Source organism: Lissotriton vulgaris, chromosome 9, assembly GCF_964263255.1.
Source record: "Lissotriton vulgaris chromosome 9, aLisVul1.2, whole genome shotgun sequence".
Lineage (NCBI taxonomy): Eukaryota > Metazoa > Chordata > Amphibia > Caudata > Salamandridae > Lissotriton > Lissotriton vulgaris.
This window is the reverse complement of record NC_141697.1, coordinates 78,383,632-78,406,805: the sequence shown is the minus strand read 5'-3', so window position 1 is coordinate 78,406,805 and position 23,174 is coordinate 78,383,632. Positions and strand designations below refer to the sequence as shown.

At 48.8% G+C, this 23,174-nt stretch overlaps 1 protein-coding gene across 2 annotated transcripts in view; it reads right to left on the bottom strand.

Annotated features, from left to right (window-relative positions):
• The window catches only part of PSEN1 (presenilin 1), a 193,977-nt gene that overhangs the window by 99,032 nt on the left and 71,771 nt on the right, over positions 1-23,174 (bottom strand). For both annotated transcript variants that reach the window (XM_086937086.1, XM_086937087.1), the window contains 2 exons: positions 11,723-11,790; positions 9,521-9,741 (listed from right to left, as the gene is read on the bottom strand). In XM_086937086.1, the coding sequence (XP_086793212.1) occupies positions 9,521-9,741; positions 11,723-11,790 (289 nt within the window). The remainder of the gene's footprint in view (positions 1-9,520; positions 9,742-11,722; positions 11,791-23,174) is intronic.

The following is a 23,174-nucleotide window of genomic DNA, read 5'->3' as shown; positions in this document are numbered from 1 at the left end:
CTTCTGGACCTGATTGAACGCCTGGTCACCTCTCTAATATCCCCTTTGACTGCAAGAATCAACTCCCTAGGGGATAGGTTAAGGGATGTAGAGACCTCAATTAGGGCACCGACTCAACCTAATAAGAACCTGGCAGGACTTAGCCAACCACAGCCCTTACCCGCTACCGTGGTTTCTAAGTTAGATCCTCAAAGAAGTAGCATCCCTCTCAACAGACCTACGGTCCCAAAGAACCACTCATGTATCTCCTCGCCATCCGACATCGAGCCAACTACCACCAAGAGTATCTACGCTGATGTAGGGGTGCCAAACGTTCCCACACCTTATGAGGAGAAAGCTACTAACCCAGATTATACTAAACATATACATTTGCCGCCAATGGCCGCCCCCTTTGTCTGTGTTCTTACTGGTGTTTTACCAATTACAAAGGGAAAAACCGAGAGATCAGAGGATCTAAAACACAAGGTCATCTATTGGCTGTCTAGGAATCGACCCTTGCCAGTGAACATTGATGGTGCCATTCGAATTGTTAGAAGGGTGGGATGGCTTGGCCCCCTTCCAAAAGATCTCCAAGGCGACCTGGTGTTAGTTAGATTCTGGAGTGATCGCTTTGTGCCTTATTTACAAACTTGGTCTCCACAATTAGGGGATGGCCCGATCTCTGTCTGGGGACTCCATGATTTCTACCCTAGGTCCCGCTACCCTCGGCCCTTAAATACAAGACGAGAGAAAACACAATTTTCCAGAAAGAACAAGTTTAGAGACTAATTATCGGCCGGATCGGAGTGTGTATGTACAGAATGGCTTTAACAACCCCATCCCAAATTATTTTCCATGAAGTGTTTTTAGCAGTGGTATCCAGTGATTAGCAATTCGTTTGAACTGATTTAATAATGTCTTAACTTATTATTAATTATTGTAATGAAATGGTTCTTAATGATGTGTATATAATGAATGTTGCTTTTATGATTTTATGTATCAAAATCGAATAAAGCTAATCTGAACTGAGAAAATGTCTACCAAAAATCTGCGCCTAGGGGTTGCCTAAAACGGACACAAAAGTACAAAATGAAGGGTGTTCTGCGGAGACATATTGTCGCAGCCGCAGGCACCCTTCTGCTCAACCGATACTGTGAAACCTGGTGGATCAGCTAATAAATTAGGTAAAAGGTTAAGCCTAAGACGGGACATTAAAAACCTATCCTGAGCGTTATATATAAGATAGAGATACGGTTCCATGCCCTCTGTGCTCTCTAGAAGTGGATCTCAAAACCAAAAACAACCTCTTTATTTTAATTTTGTCAAGTGGCAAGATTGCTGTTTGGTTTAAGAAAAGGTCCTTCCGGTCTATGTCTTCCAGGGTGGTCTTCACATATTCCAACCCTTTGTCCCTATCCAAGCAGTCTCTTAAATTTTGTCTGGTCAAGGCTGCCTCAGGGTTTCCCCAGATTTTTAACAAAGCCATAATTGGTCTGAGCTTAACCAGGTCCTCACTTTATGGCCTCCCAATTTCCCTATGAGCAATTACAGCTGGGGTGCTCTGGGGTATTTTCAGGATCGATCGTAGGTATTTTTTTCCTCCCGCTGCAATTGGTCAACCTTCACAAAACCCCATACTTCAGAACCATACGTAGCTTTAGAGCAGCATATAGAACTATACAAAATCATAGCTTGTTCAGGGGACCATCGACCCAGCCTAAGCCCATAGCCTGCTATAGCACCATTAGATGAAACCAGTTTGCTACATCGTTCGTCCACCAGGGAATCAAACTTTAGTGTCCCGTCAAATAACAAACCAAGATAGGAAAAAAACTGCACCTTTTGTAATGTGTGGTTCCCTATTCTATAAGAGAACCTTGTGCATGGTTTTGTTCCGGCCAGCATTACATAAGACTTGCTTAGGTTTACAGAGAGCTCTAGTGTTTCCATAAAATTGACAAATCCGTCAATTAGACTCTGTAAACCATGGGTCTCCAACCGGTCGATCGCGAGCTACCGGTAGCTCGCCAAAGCCCCTTGAGTAGCTCGCGCTGGTAGCGTCGCAATTTAATAGCCTATTAAGATCGTTAAGAGTATTTCGGCCTTTTTTTATGTTGACCGCCCTCACCAAAACCAGCTGCTCAGATTAGCTTAACTGAGTGTAGCTGAGGAGGGTTGGGCGGGCCAAGGAGGATGAGGTTGTTCCTCCAGTATTCTCGGAACCCCCTGCCTTTCACATCCTGGCACCGCACTGTTCATCCTGCGAGTTAAGTGCCAGTGCAGAGCAGCAGGCATGGCAGAGGGAAGCGTCCGGTGCTGGAAAATGTGCAGGTGGTGCAAGCAGTATTGAACTGCCACCGAGACCCGTACCACCTTCCTTGTTCAGCATGCCACCAATTTGACCGGACCAGCAGGTAAGCTAAGGAACCCTATGCAGGCTTCATCAGCTCCACATCCATAGCGAGCCCCTGCCCTGGCCTGATAGTTGTATAGGCGAGGCGGATCAGTGGTAGTCCAGGTCACATGAAACCATTAACAAAAAACAAAACGGAGTTAAACGCTCCAGATTCTATTTATGTGATGATATCTCTCGTGTTTAAATTAACTTTGATATTTGCACACTGAAAAAAACACAACGCGATTTATTTTTCTGCTTGCAGGAATAGTTTCAAGAGCTGTAAATGTTAAATGTAAACAATCAAAATCGTGCACATGCAATTCTTCATTTGCAGAGAAACACTTAAATTGCATAAAATAGGCAGGGTATGTGCTCACATTCCCAGGTTTAGCTGAAACGTTATAAAACATTGTTTCATATGAGTGCAACTTTCAAAGGCTCGCTTAAATAAAACATTAGGCATGCTTGCTACCATCTTTGTGTTCAGTATTGTGCCCAATCATTTCTAGTGTGAGGCGATGCTTGTTTGAACCTCAAAAAGTGAACAACTGTGGGACGTTGAGGGAAGTTACGTCATGATCCATCACGTACCAAATGTTTCTGATGCCAGGGGGTGTTACACTTCAGATTTATTATGTACCAAGTATCTGTGCTGTCAGGGGGTGTACAGTGCTCATCGTATGCATTACCTCTGCCTTACTGGAAGTAGCAAAGGTCGGAGGCCCCAAGGCACCCTCTGCCCCACTGTTATCTTACAAATCAAAATCATTACACAGGAAATGGGTAGTGTTCTCAGCTGTCACAACAGATGGCAGTCAAGGTGGGTTACACATGGTGGCAGTTTGTCCGTCCAAGTTCACAAAAACAAGCCCATTCTCTGCAGCTAACAACACAAAAAGAAGAAGTTTTAAAGAGGGATTTCATTTTTTTTTTAAAATAGGAACGCTTTAAATCCCAAATCATTTAATTTAGGTAATAGACTGAAACAAAAGAAGGCTGGAAGAGCAAGGTGTAAATGAGTCTTCATGAAAACATATGTCCATCTTCCATTTCTAGAGATGCCAGTGGACATGCCACATGCGACTGTCATCCAATCTTGACTTTCTGCCCAATTGCACGTTCCATTCTGGGCCTTCTGAATATGCTTTTAGAATTGGAAGTTTGAGCTCTAAATTTCAGCATGCAAAATGTAATAATCTAAAAGCCATGACTGTCTGAAAGTGTTACAACTGATATAGGTCACTTGGCTAGCCATGATATTATTGTATTAATGTTAGTACAAATATTACCTTCCTGCCCTCAACAATACACAAACAACAACACTCTGCAGTTGCACAGTCAACTGTAGTTCAAATACTAGTGTAGCCCTTACAGATGGGCGTAAGGGGAGGTCTCTCCGAGAAATGCGCAAGCTGCTTGGCATTTAGTAGCTCACAACGATTTTCACTGATTAGAAGTAGCTCTCACTACAGAAAAGGTTGGAGACCCCTGCTGTAAACTCTTCGGAGTGCGGGCCAGCAGGACCGCGTCATCTGCGTACAAAAGCACCGGAATGTGGCGCGTTCCTACTTTCGGGCAATCCGTCTACAAAGCAACCAGAGCCAGCTCTAGATGGTTGATGCAGAGCGAGAACAAAAAAGGGGCGAGAATACAACCTTGCCTCACCCCGCTAGTACAAGTAAATGGTTCAGTTTTCTCCCCCTCTGTGTTACAGCGGACCATGGCCGTGGTGTCCAGATGTAATTCTCTAAGAATATTGAACAGGCTCAAGTCAATTCCCAAATTGCTCATCAAAGACCAACATTTTTCCCTATTGACATGGTCAAAGGCTGCAGCCAGGTCCATGAACCCAAGATAGATCGCTTCATTGCTGGTTTTAGTATATTTTACCACCAGCATATAAAGGTTCAGGCATTGATCACTTGTGGACCTCCCTGTCCTGAAGCAGTACTGAATGTCCGAGATGATGTTATGTTCTTCGGTCCATTCAGTAAGGCGATTAAGAATTACCCAGCCCAGAACTTTGGAGGAAACATCAATTAGTGAGATTGGCCGATAACACTGGGGGTTGTCCCTGTTACCCTTTTTATAAATAGGGACAATTATTGCAGTGGACCAGGAGCAGGGTAATCCCCACCTAATCGCCGCATTAAACACTCTAGTGAGGATAGGGCCCCAGAGGTCTACATTACTCAGGTACAGGTCGGGTGGTGTGCCGTCAGGGCCTGGACCTTTGTTTTTTGTCAAGCCCTGAATATTTCCTCCAGGGAGAATACAACTACTTGGCCCTGCTGTCCTGCCCCTCCCCTTGAGCAATGTCCTGACTGTGATTATATAAGCCCTTAAAGTGTGTGAGCCATTGTTCCGGTAGGATATTAGCGCCAATCACAGTGGCGTTACAGTCCTGGAAGCATGGTTTGTTAATTATTCTCCAGAATTCTGTCTTATCCCTTCAGTCTGCGGCCTCCCTTAAATCTGCCCATGCATCTACTTGGAGTGATAATTTTCCTCTTCTTTACAGCGCTCTTATATGCCTGTCTGCACTGCACTACTTTTTGTGTGTCCCTAGGCTGATTTTTTAAGCTAGTTTTTAGCTTCTTCAGGGCACGTGAACATTCCCTGTTAAACCATCTCGGGTGAGTGAAGTTTCTCATAGGGACACATGACTTCATGAGGCCCTCTACCAGGCTAGTTACTAGCCCAAACGCCCTATCCAGCGATGGCCACTCAACCTCGAGGTCTAGACACTCGCCTATAGGTACTTTCCCAATGACCATTAGTGATTTATAGAAAGCCTGGCCATCAATCTGTGACCACCTGAGCTGTCTTCCCTGATCCGTGACCCTCACAGAGGTACCAACCACGGAATCTATCTTAGAGCGACCCATGTATGGGAGCTCTAAAACCAGAGGATTGTGGTCACTAAATGGGCTCCACTCAATCCCCACCGACCTAATCCTGTTTTTTGATAACCTGGACGCTACGATATAGTCAATAAATGACGAACACCCTCTCCCTTTGAACGTTGGGACAAGGGTTCCGTCTTGCTCCAGTCCTACCAGGTCAATAGTGTGTACCAAGTCGTGGGTTTTTTAAAGTTTACTGAAGGCCCTTCCGTCAGTTGTATGTTCGAAGTGAGGGCCTTTCTCGACTGGGCAACATGACCATTCTGCATTCAGGGGGAACAGCGCTAGGCATAAGTGGCAGTTAAGATCACCCATCACGAGGACGGTTGGTTCCAAGGCCCATTTCCTTTTGGCTATCTCCTGGTTAAGTCTATAGTCTAATTCCTGAGGGGTGGGATTGTTTTCTCTAAAGGGAAGTTATTAATGGATAGAGTCCACTCCATAGGACGGAGGGAATGGTTGAAGAATCTACGGTTAAATAGGATCTACAGTTAGATAGTTTCTACCAGAAATGGCATGAACGAAGGTAAGCAACGTATTCTTCGGACAGAGACCTCTAACCACTGAATCCTCATCTTCTGCCTAGATGCCAAAGCTGAACCTATTTGTAAGTAAGTTTGTGAATGGTCTCAAACCAGAAAGTTCTGTAGAACAGAGCTGAAGAAATGCCCTTCTCGGCTTACCTAGCTTGCAAGACAATAGTGCTTCATGATTGTATGGAGTGATGCTCACCCAGCTGCCTGGCAGATGTCCAGGATAGGAACTCTTAGTGCTTACGTAGTTGTAGAAGCTTTGGTCCTCGTGGAATGAGTTCCTTCCGGAGGCTCCTTCTTGACCAATCCATAGCAGATCTTAATGCAGAGCACTATCCAGCAGGAGATGGTCATTTTCTGGACAGCCTGGCCTTTTTTCCCTCCAGCGAACCGCACAAAGAGCTGATTGTCCATCCAGTGTTCTCTGGTGCGATCAATGTCAAAGTCTAATGCTCTTTTGGGGTCCAAGTGATGGAGTCCCGCCTCCTCCTCTTCAGAGGGGTGAGGCCTAGCACATAATGCAGGTAGGGTGACTGTTTGACAGATGTGCAACAGTATCACAACTTTTGGTTGGAAGGATGCTTGCATCCGCAGAACCAGTCAGTCTAGGACTAAGATGCTGTATGGAAGGTTGACAGAGAGCTTGAAGCTTACTTACCCACTGTGCTGATGTTATGGCAATGAGGAACACCGTCTTGAAGGTGAGAAGCAGTAGGGGACATGTTTGAATTGGCTCTAAGGGATTGCACATCAAATATGTGAGGACCAGGTTAAGGTCCCACTGTGGCAGGAGAAAGGGAGAGGCAAGAAACAGATGTTGTAAGTCTATCGAAAAACTGATCACAACAGGTGTTTTGAATAAGGAGGGCATGTCCTGCAAAAGTAAAAAGGCAGAAAGAGTGGAACAGCACCCTTTAGCTGCGCCCTGAGCAAAGCCTTGCTAGGGGAGGGACAAAGCAAACAATAAAACAGGAGAGGCCTTCGCTTGGAGAGGGTCTATCTGCCCCACAAAGACACAAATTTGTCCCAACGACAGGCTAATAGGGTTTTTGTAGAGGGACACATGGCTACTAGGATGAAATCAACCACCTCTGGAAGAAGGTCGAAGGTGCTCAGCTGTTGCCGCTCAATCTCTAGACAGGAAGGTATAGAGTGCAGAAGCCCGGGTGCAGAGCCCTGCCCAGCAGACACTCCCGGAGGGGCAGCCGGATCGAAGTAGAGATGCTCATGCCCAAATGGTTTGGATACCATTCTCTTCATGTCCATTCTTTAGCCACAAGCATGACTTGGGCCTGATCGGTCCTGATCATCTTCAGTACTCAGGCCTGAGAGGGATCAGCAGGAAGGCATACACAAGTCCAGAGTTCCACCCTAGGCGGACCACGTCTTGTAGCGAGAGAAGTCTTGGAAACTCCAATAATACAAAGATAATGTGCGCCAACCCTTCCTTGACAAGCACAGCACAATATAGGACGTTAGTGCCCCTGGATACCCAGAGAGAACTTTAAACACTGATTAATTACAATCCTGTCACTAAGAAGGAAATGTTTAAGTTGCTTCAGACCACAAACTACTTACAAAACCAAAACAAAACAAAACAAAAAGTTACTTCAGCAACTACTGCATATGAGCTGTATAGATATACCTTTTTTGTCCCTTTTTCCAGATCTACTGGTATGTTATGTTATGTTATGTTAATTTTAATTTCTATAGCGCACGGCTACTCCATTGGAGTGACCCCCGCGCTTTTATTGGCAGCTCATAAGAAGAAAAACATAACACAGATAAAAACATCCATTAACAGTAAAGGAGACATACTAGAGGGTAAAAAGCAAGGTTTTAAGGCCCTTCCTGAAAGACAACAGATTAGAGGTACAGCGTAAGGCCAATGGCAGAGTGTTCCAGAGCTGTGGTGCCCTCAATCTAAAGGAGCGCCCCCCGATACGCGCCCTCTTTACTCGGGGAACCACCGCAAGAAACAGAGATTCAGATCGCATAGATCGGGCCGGGCGGTAAAAGACAAGCCTACGCTGAAGATATTTTGCTCCCGAACCAAAGAGCGCCTTATGAGCCAGAGTCAAAGCCTTAAAAACTATCCGCTTCCGGATAGGCAGCCAATGAAGCGACTGCAAACGGCCGGACACTCTGGCTCGCCTATGAAGGCCAAAAATGGCGCGTGCAGCAGAATTCTGCACCACCTGCAGCCGCTGTACAAGATATTCCGGAAGACCCAGATAAAGGACGTTGGAATAGTCCAATCTGGAGCCAATTAAGGCTTTCACAGTAATCTTCCTGTGCTCTTCTGTGAGCAGAGGAAGAAACTTCCGGAGCATCTTGAGAATGCCAAAACATGTGCCCGTAAGACCGAGGATCTGAGATCTCAACGTCAGACCATTATCGATCTTAATTCCCAGGTTTTTTGCCAGTTTGGACGCATGTGCTGGGGGGAACATATTAATCAGCCACCATGTCTGCCAGTCAGGGTCTGAGGTACAGCCAAAAAATAGCACCTCCGACTTGTCAGAGTTACATTTGAAGCTGTTCTGCTGGAACCAATTAAAAACCGCCCCAAGACACTCCCGAATACTCTCTCCGTCGAAATCCTCACCTTTCCTGCACATAAAGAGGAGCTGGGTATCGTCGGCATAAGAGACGATCTGGGCCCCAAAAGACTCCACCAGTGCCGCCAAGGGGGTCATAAAGATGTTAAAAAGAGTCGGGCTCAACACAGAACCCTGCGGGACTCCGTCTCCCAACGGCGGCATCTCAGCAGAGCTAGGGGAGGCCCAGACCGTTTGTCGACGGCCAGCTAAAAAAGATGTAAACCAGCTGAACACCGTCCCCCTCAGACCGATGTCAAAGTCTGGCGAGGAGCCCCTCATGGGGGACGCTGTCGAAGGCCGCCGACAGATCAAGCATGACAAGCATGGCTTTGCCTCCTGAATCCAGAGCCTCCTTGATGGACTCAGACACCTCCAAAAGCGCCATCTCGGTGCTTAAATTGGGGCGGAAGCCAGATTGAGTGGAGTGCAACAGGTCATTGGTTTCTAAAAAAGCAGAGAGCACGCTATGCACGTGCTTCTCCGTGATTTTGGCCAGCGCCGTAATCAGAGAGATAGGCCTATAGTTGGCCAACACCTCAGGATCTAGGCCAGGCTTTTTAAGGAGGGGGATCACCATCGTCCGCTTCTAAGTCTGCGGGACCACCCCCTCCCTCAAGGAGAGGTTCAAAAGTGGGTTAACCAACGGGTTTACCACAACCGCCATCCTCGCCAGGAATTTGGCCGGGCAGGGGTCTAACGGCGACCCCGATTTAAGGTTGGCCAAAAGTGCCAATGACGCAGATCAAACAGATATTTGAGTACTGTAAGTGTTTGGCAATTTAACCCAAAGCTTTTTGACTGTTCAATTAGCAATGCAACTGGCAATGAATTAAATCTAAGTTTTAAAATGAATGTCACTGAGCTGGAAACATGCTAGAGTATTCTCATTCTGGAGCTCAAAAGCAGGATATGTAGAATTTAGAAAGAATCTCACCAATCTAAAGAACTAAATAACACATTGAATAGATTAGATGTCTCCTAATTAGGACATCTAAGCAGGACACCGTGATTACTCTTTTTTTCTTAAATTCATGTACCTAGCTCTCAAGAACTTTGTTACAAACATAATGTAAGGAAATTTGACTAGACCATGGCTCTTACCATACACAGAGATTACGGCCAGGATGAGCCAGGCAGTCCACTCAGGGAGATACTTGATGAAGACGAGGGCCATCAGGGCACTAATCATGATTAGATATGCTTGCTGCAGCCGAAGGGGCCCTTTCCAGTGAATACAAATCATCCCAACAACACCAAAGTTCCAGATCATCAGTGCCAGAGTTATGTAGTCCATGGCCACATTATATGTTTTCAGGACTTCACTAGAAAGAAAAATGAATCACACACAGTGATGTAAAACAGAGGAAAAATCACACTGCATTCAATTACAAACTAAACAAGCTAGTTTCGACACAAGGTATGTTTTATTGAAAACTGGTGCCTTGTGCAAAAGCTTCCATTCCCTCGAAGATGTCTATTTCATACATATCTTGCTATCTCACTTTCTTTTCATGAAAATATGTGAAAAATAATTTATTAAAATAAATGAAAGTTAAAAACCTTCCAAAGAAAAAGTTAATTAACCTTCTGCACAGGAGAGAAAGTGAAGCTCATGAGCCTTTCAGATCTGTCACAGTGCCAACTGAGTCAACGCAGCATTCATGCAACCCCAGCAAACCTAGCCCTTCACTGGCCAGCCTAGGTCATCTCATTGCACTGTAAAGAATCGTGTATTCGTCTGGCATACTAAAGCCTATTCAAAAACACACCGGGTGGTCATATCAGGATTAGCGGGTCTCTTTGTGGGATAAGCAAGTTGCTGTATTTGTAAGGAGAAGTTAGGAGGTGGCCATACCAGCCTCACTAATGGTTGCAGCACATCTGCAAGCATGGAAACTACGCACTCCTTAGGTTGATCACTTGTATTCCAGTCTGATGGGTGTACAAGAGGTAAAAGTGCACAGAAAAAAAATGTTATCAATAGTAAGCAAATCATTTTTAGATTTTTTCATTTTATTCAGAATTCTGCTCAGCTCTTGAGTTTTCTGCAGACTGTAGTTGCCACATATTGCACAATAGTACAATAATTTCAAAGTTGGGTGTTCAACCTGTGAGGGACTTTGTACATCGCTCTTGCAGGTAGGCTCGAGTGAAAACTCCCTGGAGTGTGCTTTGTCGCACAGCTGTGGAAGTTTCGAGTACCTTCAGTGGAGAAGTGTGGCTCACTGGTTAGAGCAGGCAGACCCTGAAGCAGAGGTCAGACCCGGGACCAGGGTTCAATTCCCGACGTGGCAGGGTCTTGAGCTCAAATGTCCATGGACTCGATAATTCTCGCTTCGGTGCCTGACCTAATCATGGGTTCACACTCTGCAACTCTGGGCATTAAGCTTGCTTAATCTCCACAACGGCCCCCCGCGGCGGGATGGCTGGCTTTCACCTTGGGGATGCCCTGTAGGGGATATCTCACACGGAAAAGCCAGGACGGGTTCCCAAGGCAAGCGCGGAGATACCCCTTCGGGGGTCGATTCATGCGCTATATAAGAAACATAATAATAAACATAATAATAATACCTGTAACAAAGTGGCAGTGCACTTTAAGATAATGTATGCTTTTGAATGCCACGTGTTTTGGGCATTGTGTTGCACCTGGGCATACTCGTGGTCAAGCAATGCTTGTGCTCATAAATAAGAACATGGTTTCTGGAGAGGCTGTACCAGAAGTGGTGAGGAGTGTAACTAGTGGTAAAGAGCATCAGAGTGCAAGACAATTCCCTTTAGGGCTGTAATGGTTGAATGGATATGGAAATATTCAAAAAGGTGGGGCTGGGACTAGTACCTCAGGTGCAGGGTTCATAGAAAGGCAGAAGGAATGTTCTGTTAGGAGAATAGCTCACACGTTATAAGAGTGACACTGTGCCATTTGTATAATTCTTAGTGCTGTGCTGGTTGTGCAACAGCATGCCACGTCCACGTCTTCTGTTGTATTATCTCCAACAGTACAGTTCGAATGGGTGGGGAGGACACAACACTTTTATAAAACTCCTTCACGAATAAAGTTTAATGATATATTATTTTATAGTGATGTGCCATATTGTGCAGCCATATCAGATTGTTTTTCAACCTAACTGCTGGTGTGGCATGCAAACACAGATGACACAGATCCATCAGAAAGAACCCCGTTCACATGGCATACATGCTTCATACAACCGTGGAATGGAATGATTCCCTCCAGCACAAAACAGTATTAATTAAAAGAAACCCGGTCATGCAGATTTATAGCGGGGTTACACATCTGCAACTTACCCCAAATACATGAATGAGAAGAAGAATAGCAGCAGAAGAGAAGATACAATTAGCCAACCATGGATTACCTAAAACGAAAATGTGAACAGGTTATATTTCTGCAGGTTTTAAAAAACAGGAAACATGCACATAACTACAACAGCTTTCCCCTGCTAGAACCCTTGATTTAAACTGAGATTACAACCTAACGATGTGTCTGTTCTCACAAGACTAAAGGTGGCTTTACAAAGAAATATGATGTTTGAAACAGAGTTCAAGAGCTGCCATTCTGCTAAACATGTCATACCTGGGCAGGAGAACCGGATAGACAAATAATCAATGGCTCCCAAATAAAGGGAGAAAACTCGATGCACATCAGGGACATTGTAATTCTGTTTCTCTGAAACAAGTCCCCACTTCATTGGTTTAGTTTCTGACAATCAAAAAAAACTGTTGGGCAGGCCGCTATGACATGGTGGCCGACCAGACAGTCCTTTCAGATGGCAGTCTAGCCACCATGTTGGCATGAGCATTTTTGTCAGAAATAAAACACTTCACTGATGGTTTTCACTAATAGGGTGAGCAATGTGCCACTCAGTGGATAGAGTTGGGTCCTCCACCTCCCTCATGGCCTCGGAGCACTTTATGCTCAGCAGAAGAGTTCCATTGGTCACCTTCTATGCACTATCATGCATTCTTGCGTTGGACTTGTAAGATCCCAGAAGACAAACTTCACCTTACGTTCGAGGTCTCCCTCCACCCCCACACCGGTAGATAGTATGTATGTCCTGTGTTAGAGAATTACTACTAAAGCATCTCTTCTTTTTGTGGAAAAGGTTCCTCGGTGATCGAAGTTTGTTTGAACTTGTATCTTTATAGCTTGAAGTTTATTGCCTTGTGATCTAGACCAGCCATGCATGCAGGCAGTTGCAATTTAACTTTGATTTATGTTATATTTATCAGCCTTCCTTTAGTCTTGTGAAAGCTGAGCAACTCATTGTATACATTGACATATTGGTATGTATTTCATCTATGATATATGCATAGAAGCAATTACATTTTGCAGTGTGTGCTCTTCTACGCCAAAAAAACACCACTCCCTAATGATTGCATTAATTGCCATAACATTGTCTCATTGCTATAGCCATTACTTCAAAGTTCTTCACATAAAGCGACCTGTTATTTTAGTACTCATCACTTCTTTCTTTTCCCACATTATAACATACTCTCTCCTCGCGGTGACGGAGAGAAGAATGGCAGTTTATAGAGCTATTAAATGAAACTTAGTGACCACTTTAGAAAGTAATGATGATCTCAACCTTACAGACATTTTCTTTACATAGTGGGTATCACATCTAAGGTCAATGCCTGAAATTCACTCACACTCCCAGCTGATGTAAAAGCTGCAAGGAAAACAGCTTTAGGGTGAGATGCGCAACATCAGAACTGTTCAAAAGATTACTTGTGGAACCATCAACTAGACCAACAGGAAGATCAGTTGTAACATGCAAGGTAGGAGGGAACTTGCCAGCCAAACACCTCGAAAACAGAGAACACTAGACTTTCAATTAGAGAAGACACATCAGGTTTCCTCAAAACACTAACCATGTAGCGCAACAGGAAAGGAGAAGCTTCTACTGAAGGGGAAAGGGGAAGAGGGAGCTGGTTGCTCTAAATTAATGGGAGGCAGCCATCTCTCATAGGCATCCCCTTAGTCTCAGGAACCTTCACTCACCCGGAACGGAGAGGACAGTGAGCTTTTTTCTCTTCAGGGCTTTTCAGTCAGGATATCCCTGTACCTCAACAACCCTGCAGCAGTGAAAGAGTTCTAATACCTCAACAAATCCAAGGTTCAGCAGTCCTGCTTCGTCAGAGCATGGAGAGATAGGTCCATGCCAACCATCACCTCAGCCTCTTTGACAATTTTCAGCTTTCCAACAATGTGGCAATCTGGCCGCAACTAGTCTGCCACCCTCGGCGATCTCTTAATTTGCGCTAGAGCACAGTCACAGCCTGGACAGTGAGGGTTGCATGTCTCACTTGTACCAGACCCTAGGACAATTCCTCAGGTGACCTCATGATCCCTATGCATGGCTGCATTAAGTATCGCTTGATCGATCCACAGGACCAGACTCAAACCATGCAAACATTCCAGAAATAATTTAAACCAGGAATAAGATATGCAGCAATATCAACAAACTTTGAAACCCTGCAGTTCTAGACTCCTGTGCCATTGGCATTCAAGCTGTAGGCCATCAAACAGCTACCTCAAGCTAAACTCCTAGAAACAAGATGTATTTACATTCACCTCTAGGCGTAATTACTTGGTCTACTTCCAAATCCCTCATGAAAAGTGAAAAATTTTGGAGTAATTATGGACGCAAATCTCACTCTTGTAGCAGAAGAGCAAATCACGTGACATAGGATCATTTTAAATCACACAATTCCTACATCACATATCCCCATACCTACTCAAAGAGAACACTCCACCATCACCTCGGTGGTTTTTGCCTCTCAACTAGGCCAATGGTCTTTTCTCCAGGGCCTCTATCTATCCATTTTGGAGGCTCCAAAGAGTCCAGGACGCAGTACACAGACAATACCTTCACTTGCTTATCCAGAATCACATCTTGCTGGACCTTCAACAAATATCATTACTACATATGGCTAGATGCTCCACTTGTAAAGTGAAGTGCATTCTGCATCGAGATATCAACAGAAGCAGTCCCAGTTTCCTTTAATATACCCTTCACACTTCTGCCAATCAAGTCTCTCTAATCTAGGCACTAGGGGGCGCACAGCGGAATGGCTGGTTAACACCGCAGCTCCGCCGGACAGCCGTAAACAGAAAGGGTTTTCACCAACTAAATGCCCTCTAAATGACCATCGAAACATAGCGACTCGAATGGGAAGGTATCGCAGGACCAACGCAACGCTTTTCCACTAACAGGATTGCCGATTTCATGGGATTGCAGCAAATTTGCTTTACCGTAGCCAGCAAGCATCCAAGATGGCTATGCCGTAACGGACACCTACTGGGTCGCGGAACAAACGGTGGGTGCGCTGACAAATTCATTATATGCTGCCCTGCTCGCCCCGCGTTCATAGCGATGACCCTAGCACCACGTTACTCGTCAAGGCAGAGTTATCACACAAGACAGTGCGGAGCGAGATACCTATAATAATCACGGTATGCTCTCACAAAATGGCGGCGCCTGTGTTATCGGAATTGCGAGAACCGCCGATGATCACCGCAATTAGCTCCAAGTTTGTACTGTGGGGTGTGGAGCACCATTTCTAAACACCCCAGCCACTGAACCTGATGCAGGGTAACTACTGCGGAACTGCGCGAGTCCTGGTGACATCGAATCTGCAACACAGCACAAAGCACGGGTGCGAATGGCGCGAACCCAACGCATAGCGCTCAATGTTGTACACTAAGCGAAAAACGTTCCACTAATCTGCAGCGCTTCTGAGTGAATACACCCTGATTAACTTGAAGCAGATCAGCACCTCACAACTACGTAAAGCGCACTCGGCTGATATACTACTTCAACATACAGTGCCCACTGCAGGACTAACCAGCAGGGTGATCCAAAGCAGAATACCATTCAGAGGGACGTGACAGGTTTGCGCTAAGTGGGCACTCAAAACCTATCCGCTACTGCAAATACAACAGGTGCGGAGCTTCTTCACCACACGGCCAAGCGCTTTGAGGCAATTAGCTGCCATAATACCACTATATAGACGACAACAAGTACCCACAAGACCAAGGTAACGTCCATAATCACGGGTGCAGCGTCAACACCCTTAGCAGAAATGGTACGTCCAGACAGGCAACAACCGAAGATAAATTTCGAAAACAAAAAGGCGCCAAAAAGTACTGAAGAAATGGCGAGCACTGCCACAGGGGTCGAACAGGCACCAACCAGCAACATGGAGAAGATACTACGAGCTATTCAATCGAACTTACAGGACATCAATGGCAAGCTAGACAACCTAACATGCCGCATGGATAACATGGCGGCCAAGTTGGAGAAACATGGCGAACGGTTGGAAACAGCCGAAACGCGCATATCTGCAGTTGAGGACGAATCCTATTCTACCACGAACAGATGTGCCGGCATGGAGCGAGTATTGGATGTCATCAAAGCGAAAGCAGAGGAGTTGGAAGCGCGTTCAAGGTGCAATAACGTACGCATCGCAGGTTTGCCAGAAACGACGAACACTGGTCATATGGAATTGTACGTGGAACAATTATGTAAAGAAATATTCGGAACTCAAGCACTATCGCCTATATTCGTCGTGGAAAGTGCCCATCGATCACTCGCGCCCCATCCACCAACAGGAGCCCCGCCGTGACCCATAGTCGCCAGAATATTGAATTATCGAGATCGTGACACTCTCCTGCGGCTAGCGCGTGAAAAAGGCGCAATCACTCATTAAGGGAACCACCTTGAATTCTACCCGGACCACACCGTGGCTGTCCAACAAGCGCGGAGGGAATTCTCCGCTGTAAAGGCGAAGCTTCGCGATTTGCACATAACTTATTCCATGTTGTACCCGGCCAGACTACGGGTGATGTGGGAAGGAAAGGCGGTCATACTGTCTAATCCGAAAGCTGCACAGGAGTTTGTTAAAAAAGTGGCGAAGCAAAACAAAGAAACGACGCGCTGAGAACGACAAGACTCTGAATGAACACGAGCTTCTGAACTGGCAAGTTTGATGCCCACACGGCGGTAAGGTCTTCTTATCTTTCTTGAACAATGTGCTGAGGCATAATAACCTCCTACTCCTGCGACATTTTGACTATCTACGCCCTATGCTACTGGCAAAGGAACGTTCTTATCTAAATACAACGTCCCTACCTTTCTCTTCCTGATCACGTATCCGCAGGCCAGTGGTTGCCATGGGCACGATGTGGCACAGCTGAGACTCTCTCCCGAACTTTATGAGTGGACCTGACATGCTTGGGCCGCATAGCCACAGACTGTGCCCTACGCGCTAATGACCGCAATGTGTCCCAAACGTTAACTATATAAGTAAGACTAATACTATAACTGTTGGGATAGCACATGTTCACCATGTTCCAAGGACACAGCATGTCATAGCGCCCATAGTTGCGATGAATAGGCTTTTGCCTTGCAGTTCATGGTTGCTTCCATAGCTTTTCGTCTCTGTTGGACTGTATGGCTTATATTATCTTCGACGACTGTCACTGCCAATTGGTTTGTTGAGCACATAATTCAAAGGTGGTTAACTATGAATGTTATGAGTATATATGATATTATGGTTACCCCTGCAATGTACGATCAATGTTGCTGCTCTTTAGAGCTGTCCACATACATTCAGTTGGATGGCGTGATGTGCCCCAAGCGGACCTCCACAAGGGTGATCCCCAACCCAGTTATGTTATTGGGAGTTGTTCTGATGGGTATCAGGTTTCAGCAAGATCCCCAAAGAGTTATTGTTATCGAAGGAGTTTTTTGGGGAATATGGCTTCGGCATAGTTGGGTTGCTGAAGTGGGTGGGTTTGGGACAAGTTGGGGTTTTGTTCAACAATCACTGCCAGGGCATTTAAGATGCATTGCTAATTCCCAATTTGTGTATCCAGTACAGAATATTTATACATGCAGGCTATCTGTGCCAAGTGCTGTGTCAATTGATCCTTTGGTACAGCTATTACAATTATATTACCTACAGTCCCAAAGATATGGCTGGCACTAGAAATTTAAATCTATTGTCTTGGAATGTTCGTGGCATCACGAATCCGAAATAAACCAGACAGATTTTTGCGGGGTTTGACAGACATCACAGAGACATCGCTCTATTACAAGAAACCCATATAGCCCCGACGATGTGCAGGAAGATTGGTTCGAAATGGGCCAAATCCTGTTACTCCTCCACATACTCCTCTTATTCCAGGGGGGTTATGACGTTAGTCAGAAGAGGTATTAACTACAAAATTAATAGATCCATCCTAGATCCTAATGGCAGATATGTGATCATCTCTGGTGTGCTGAGAGGCCAACGCCTGACGTTAGTAAATGTGTATGGCCCAAATACAAATACCCCTGACTTTTTTCAAGAGATTTGGAATCATATGCTGGAATTTACTGGGACTAACGAACAAGTTACTTACCTTCGGTAACGATATATCTGTAAGAAACATTAGTTAGTGTTAGATTCCTTACCTTAGAATATCCCCAGGCGTCAGTCTGGATCCGGAAACTTTTGCGTAGCAGTACCCCTGCGCGTCGGTAGGCGTCGTCTGCAGGCGTCCCCTGCGGCTCCGCGTCCGTCGTCGGCGTCGTGCGCCGTGATGACGTCGCTGGAGTACATAGACGCCGCCTCCGCGCGCTGACGTCAGTTCTTTGCACACAGCTTTTCCGCGCCAGGAGACGCAGAGCCATGAGAGAACCAACACTGGTGCCATATACAAACTAGGGCCCTGAAAGGGATGACCTTAACCCTAGGTATCAGTTCGCAGAACGGGGAGGATGGGTGGGTTCGGTAAGGAATCTAACACTAACTAATGTTTCTTACAGATATATCGTTACCGAAGGTAAGTAACTTGTTCATCTGAAAGAAACACGTTAGTGTTAGATTCCTTACCTTAGAATACATACCCCAGCAATACCAACCCCGGTGGTGGGTCTGCGAACCAATACAAAACTACACCAGAAAGTCCTGGAGGACAGAACGGCCAAAGAAGCCATCCCTCCGGACTTGACTGTCCAGGCAGTAGTGCCTCGCAAATGTGTGCAGCGAGGCCCACGTAGCTGCTTGACAAATGTCCTGCAAGGGGACTCCCCGGCCCAGGGCAGTAGTAGCCGCCGTGGCCCGAGTGGAATGGGCCCTCAGCCCAACAGGAGGCTCCTTCCGAGCCAAAGAGTAGCACGCTTTGATGCAGAGGACGACCCATCGAGAGATGGTACGTTTACAGACCGCCCGTCCCTTCTTCGCACCCACGTAGCCAACAAACAGTTGGTCATCCACCCGGAACTGGCGTGTGCGATCCATGTAAAATGAAAGCGCACGTTTTGGGTCCAGACGATGGAGCCGCTCTTCATCCTTTGAAGGATGCGGAGGCGGGAAGAAGGAAGGGAGGGTGATGGACTGCCCGATGTGAAAGGCCGAAACAACCTTGGGCAGGAAAGAAGGTCTAGTCCTCAGAACCACCTTATCAGGATGAATGGACAGGAAAGGAGGTTGAACAGAAAGAGCCTGGAGCTCACTCACTCTCCTGGCAGAGGTGATGGCAACCAGGAAAGCCGTCTTTAAAGTCAGGAGACGGAGAGGACAAGAATGAAGGGGCTCAAAGGGAGCACACATCAGAAAGGTCAGAACCAGGTTCAAGTCCCACTGAGGCATCACAAACGGAACAGGAGGATACATGTGTGTGATGCCCTTCAAGAATCTCGTTACAATAGGGGACTTGAACAAAGAAGGTTGATCAGGAAGCCTCAAAAAGGCTGAAAGGGCAGAAAGGTAGCCCTTGATAGTGCCCAGAGCAGAGCCCTGCTGGGCAAGAGAAAGAAGAAACAGAAGAACCTCCGAAAGAGGGGCAGAAAGAGGATCCACAGCCTTTGCTGTGCACCATGCCACAAATCTGTTCCACCGACAGGCGTATACCGACTTAGTGGAGGGACGCCTGGCTGCCAGAATAACATCACAGACTTCAGGAGGCAAGTCAAATGGCCTCAACTGCCGCCGCTCAATCTCCAAGCATGGAGGTGGAGACTGGACAGGTTCGGGTGGAGGACCGTCCCCTGCTGCTGCGACAGAAGGTCCTCCTGAAGGGGCAGGCGGATCGGGGGACCGACTGACATGCTGAGTAGCTCGGGATACCAGTACCTTCGAGCCCAGTCCGGAGCCACAAGGATAACTTGGGCCCGGTCGCGCCTGATCTTCTTCAGCACTCTGGGCAGAAGTGGTATAGGCGGAAAGGCGTATAACAGACCGCAACTCCACTCGCGCCGAAAGGCGTCGCCGTGCGAGTGCCGTCTTGGAAACTCCAACGCGCAGAACTGATGACATTGCGCGTTCTCTTCTGTGGCGAATAGATCTAACCAAGGCTCTCCCCATTGCAGAAAGATGCCTCGCGCCACGTCCGAGTTCAGACGCCATTCGTGATCCATCGAGCACCGACGGCTGAGTTCGTCCGCCCTGGCGTTCAGAGAACCTGCCAGGTGTTGAACCGTCAGAGTCACGCCCTGACGTTCCAGCCATTGCCAGAAGCGCAGAGCCTCCTGGCAAAGCGCCCACGACCCCACTCCGCCCTGTTTGTTGCAGTACCACATGGCGGTGGTGTTGTCGGTGAACACCTGCACTACACTCCCGTTGACAAAGGGGAGGAATGCCTTCAGTGCCAGACGAATCGCCCGCAGCTCCAACAGATTGATATGGAGCCGGGACTCCGCCGGAGACCAGATGCCTCTGATCTCTGCCTCTCCCAAGTGGCCACCCCAGCCCTGGAGGGACGCGTCCGTCACGACAACGTGCTCCGGTTGGGGAAGGGAGAGGGACTTGCCCCTGACCCAATCGCGGTCCGTAAGCCACCACTGCAGTTGTCTCGCAGTGCCCTCCGAGATCAAGACGTGGTCGGACAAGTTGCCCTGATGCTGAGCCCACTGAAACTTCAGGTCCCACTGCAGAGCCCGCATCCGCCACCTGGCGTGATGCACCAGAAGGATGCAGGAAGCCATCAGTCCCAGCAGCCGCAGCGTCAACCTGACCGAGACTCGGGATAGCGGCTGAAAGATGGGAATCAAAGCCTGAATATCCCGAACCCGCCGTTCCGGAGGATAAACCCGAAACTGCGCCGAGTCCAGAACCGCTCCGATGAAAAGGAGCTTTTGAGAGGGACACAGGTGTGATTTCGGCACGTTGATGGAGAACCCCAGGTCGTGCAAGAGGTCTGCCGTCATCTGAAGGTGGTGGACGACTGTCTGGGGCGAGCCCGCCTTCAACAACCAGTCGTCTAGGTAGGGGAAGACTGAAACCCCTAACCTGCGCAGATGGGCTGCGACCACCGCCATCACCTTTGTGAACACCCGTGGGGCGCTGGTAAGGCCGAAGGGGAGCACGATAAACTGAAAGTGCTCCTGGCCTACCGTGAACCGCAGGTAACGCCGGTGGGCCGGCAGGACGGGGATGTGAAAATAGGCGTCCTGCAAGTCCAACGCTACCATCCAGTCTTGCGGGTCCAGAGCAGCCAAGACCTGAGCTAACGTCAACATCTTGAACTTCTCCTTCCGGAGGAAGCCGTTGACGTTCCTTAGATCCAAGATAGGACGTAGGCCCCCCTTGTCCTTCTTGGGCACCAGAAAATAGTGGGAATAACAACCACGCCCTACTTCTGGCCCAGGAACGCGCTCGATGGCCCCCTTGGCCAAGAGGGCCGTAACTTCCTCCTGCAGAAGTGTCAAGTGGTCCCCCGACACACGGTGGTTCTGCGGTGGCATGGCTGGAGGGGAGGTCTCGAAGGGGAGGGAGTAGCCCCTTCGGACGATCTGCAGCACCCACCTGTCCGAAGTGATCGTGCGCCAGTGAGCGTGGTGATGGCGAACCCTGCCACCCACTGGCGTCACATGGGGCCGAAAGCACGGACTAGGAGGATTTTGGGGTAGATGCTGCGGGGGAAGGTGTGGTCTGACCCCGCCGTTGTCCCCGACCGCCACCACGGCGGTTTCCACGGCCGCCACCGCGTTGAAAGGATTGTTGCGGCGCGTGGCTGGCAGCACGTGTGGGGGCGCCCCTTCCTTGGCCACGAAAGGGGCGAAACGAACCCGGTTGCTGACGCTGGGTCGAGAGACCCAAGGACTTGGCCGTGACCCTGGAGTCCTTGAAGCGTTCCAGCGCGTGGTCCGCTTTGTCACCGAACAGGTGACAGCCATCAAACGGCATGTCCATCAGTGTATTCTGGACATCAGCCGAAAAATTGGCGGATCTCAGCCAGGCGTGGCGACGAATCGCCACCGTCGTAGACATAGCTCTGCCCAGCGAGTCGGTCGTATCAAGACCACACCGAATTGAATATTTCGCTGCATCTCGGCCCTCAGCCACAGCTTGACCGAGTTTCGCCCGCACCTCCATGGGGCATTCTGGCAGCAGCTCCGCGACCGTATCCCACACAGAGTGGGTGTAGCGGCCCAAGAGGCAGGCGGTGTTGCAAGACCGCAGGCCCAAACTAATGGACGAGAAGACCTTTTTACCAAACTGGTCATACCTCTTGGATTCCCGGTCGGGCGGGGCCGACGGGAACGCGGACTGGGAGGTCGAGGCCTGGATCACCAGACTCTCAGGAGTGGGGTGGGTAGACAGGTACTTGGGGTCGTCCGGACAAGGACGGTGGCGCCTGGCCACGTTCCGATCAACAGGCGCACCTGAAGCGGGCCTGGACCACGTGCCCAACAGAACGTCAGACAAGGCTTCATTAAACGGCAGCAGTGGCTCCAGTGGGCATGACTGCGGTTTGAATACCTCGGTGAGGATGTTAGGCCTCACGGCCGCGACGGGGAGCTCAAGGTTTAAGGCCTTGGCAGCCCTCATCAGCACCACAGAATAGGCAGCTCCCTCCACCGACGCCACGGTTGGAGGAGAGATCAGGCCAGGGTTAGGAGAGTCGTCCAAACCACTGGCATCCCCCAAGTCACCTGTCCAGTCCGGGTCATACTGGCACTCGCGAGCCAGAGGGTCCTCGGACCCCTCCCAACCTTCACCGTACTCCTCATCCTCTCCGTATTCGGAGTCAATGATGAAGACCGGCTCCTCGGGGATCATGGGCCCCATCGGCGCCGGGACCGGCGTCGAGCGACGCCCGTCCGGCGCCGTGTCCGGCGTCGGAGAAGGTAAGGGGACGGCGCCGCCCGGAGCCGGCGCCGGAACCCCACCGCCGGCCGGAACCGGCAGCGGAGAACCGGCGCCGCGCGGGGGCGGCGTCGGGGGTAACCCCGATGGCAACGGCGCCGGGGAGGCCGGAAGACCAGCCGGCGCCGATCCCGGAGGCCCCTGCGGCGCCGGGGTCGGAGCCGTCGGCGGCGCCGGGGCCGGAGCACCCGACGGCGCCGAGGCAGGGACACCCGAACCGCCAGGGCCCCCAGACGGTAGCACTGGGCCCGAAGGCGCCGTAGGCCCCGTCGGAGAAGCGAGCGCCCTCATGGCCATGAGGAACGCCTCGATCTCCTCAGGCGTCGCACCATGCCCAGGGACCGGAGGGTATGAGGCAGGCCGCGCCGGCGACTCACGCGGAGCCGCGGGGTTGGGGTCACCCGAGCCCCCGGCCGCATCGCGCGAGCGTCGGGGGGAGTCGGGGGTACGATGACGACGCCCCGACTTCTTGTGCTTCTTACCTGACGAGGATGACGAGTGGTGTCGACTCCCGGAGCGCCCGGCGCGGCTCCGCGACCGCTCCCTCGAACGCTCCCTCGACCTCCGGCCGGACCGGGACCGCTCCCGGTCCCGACGTGGG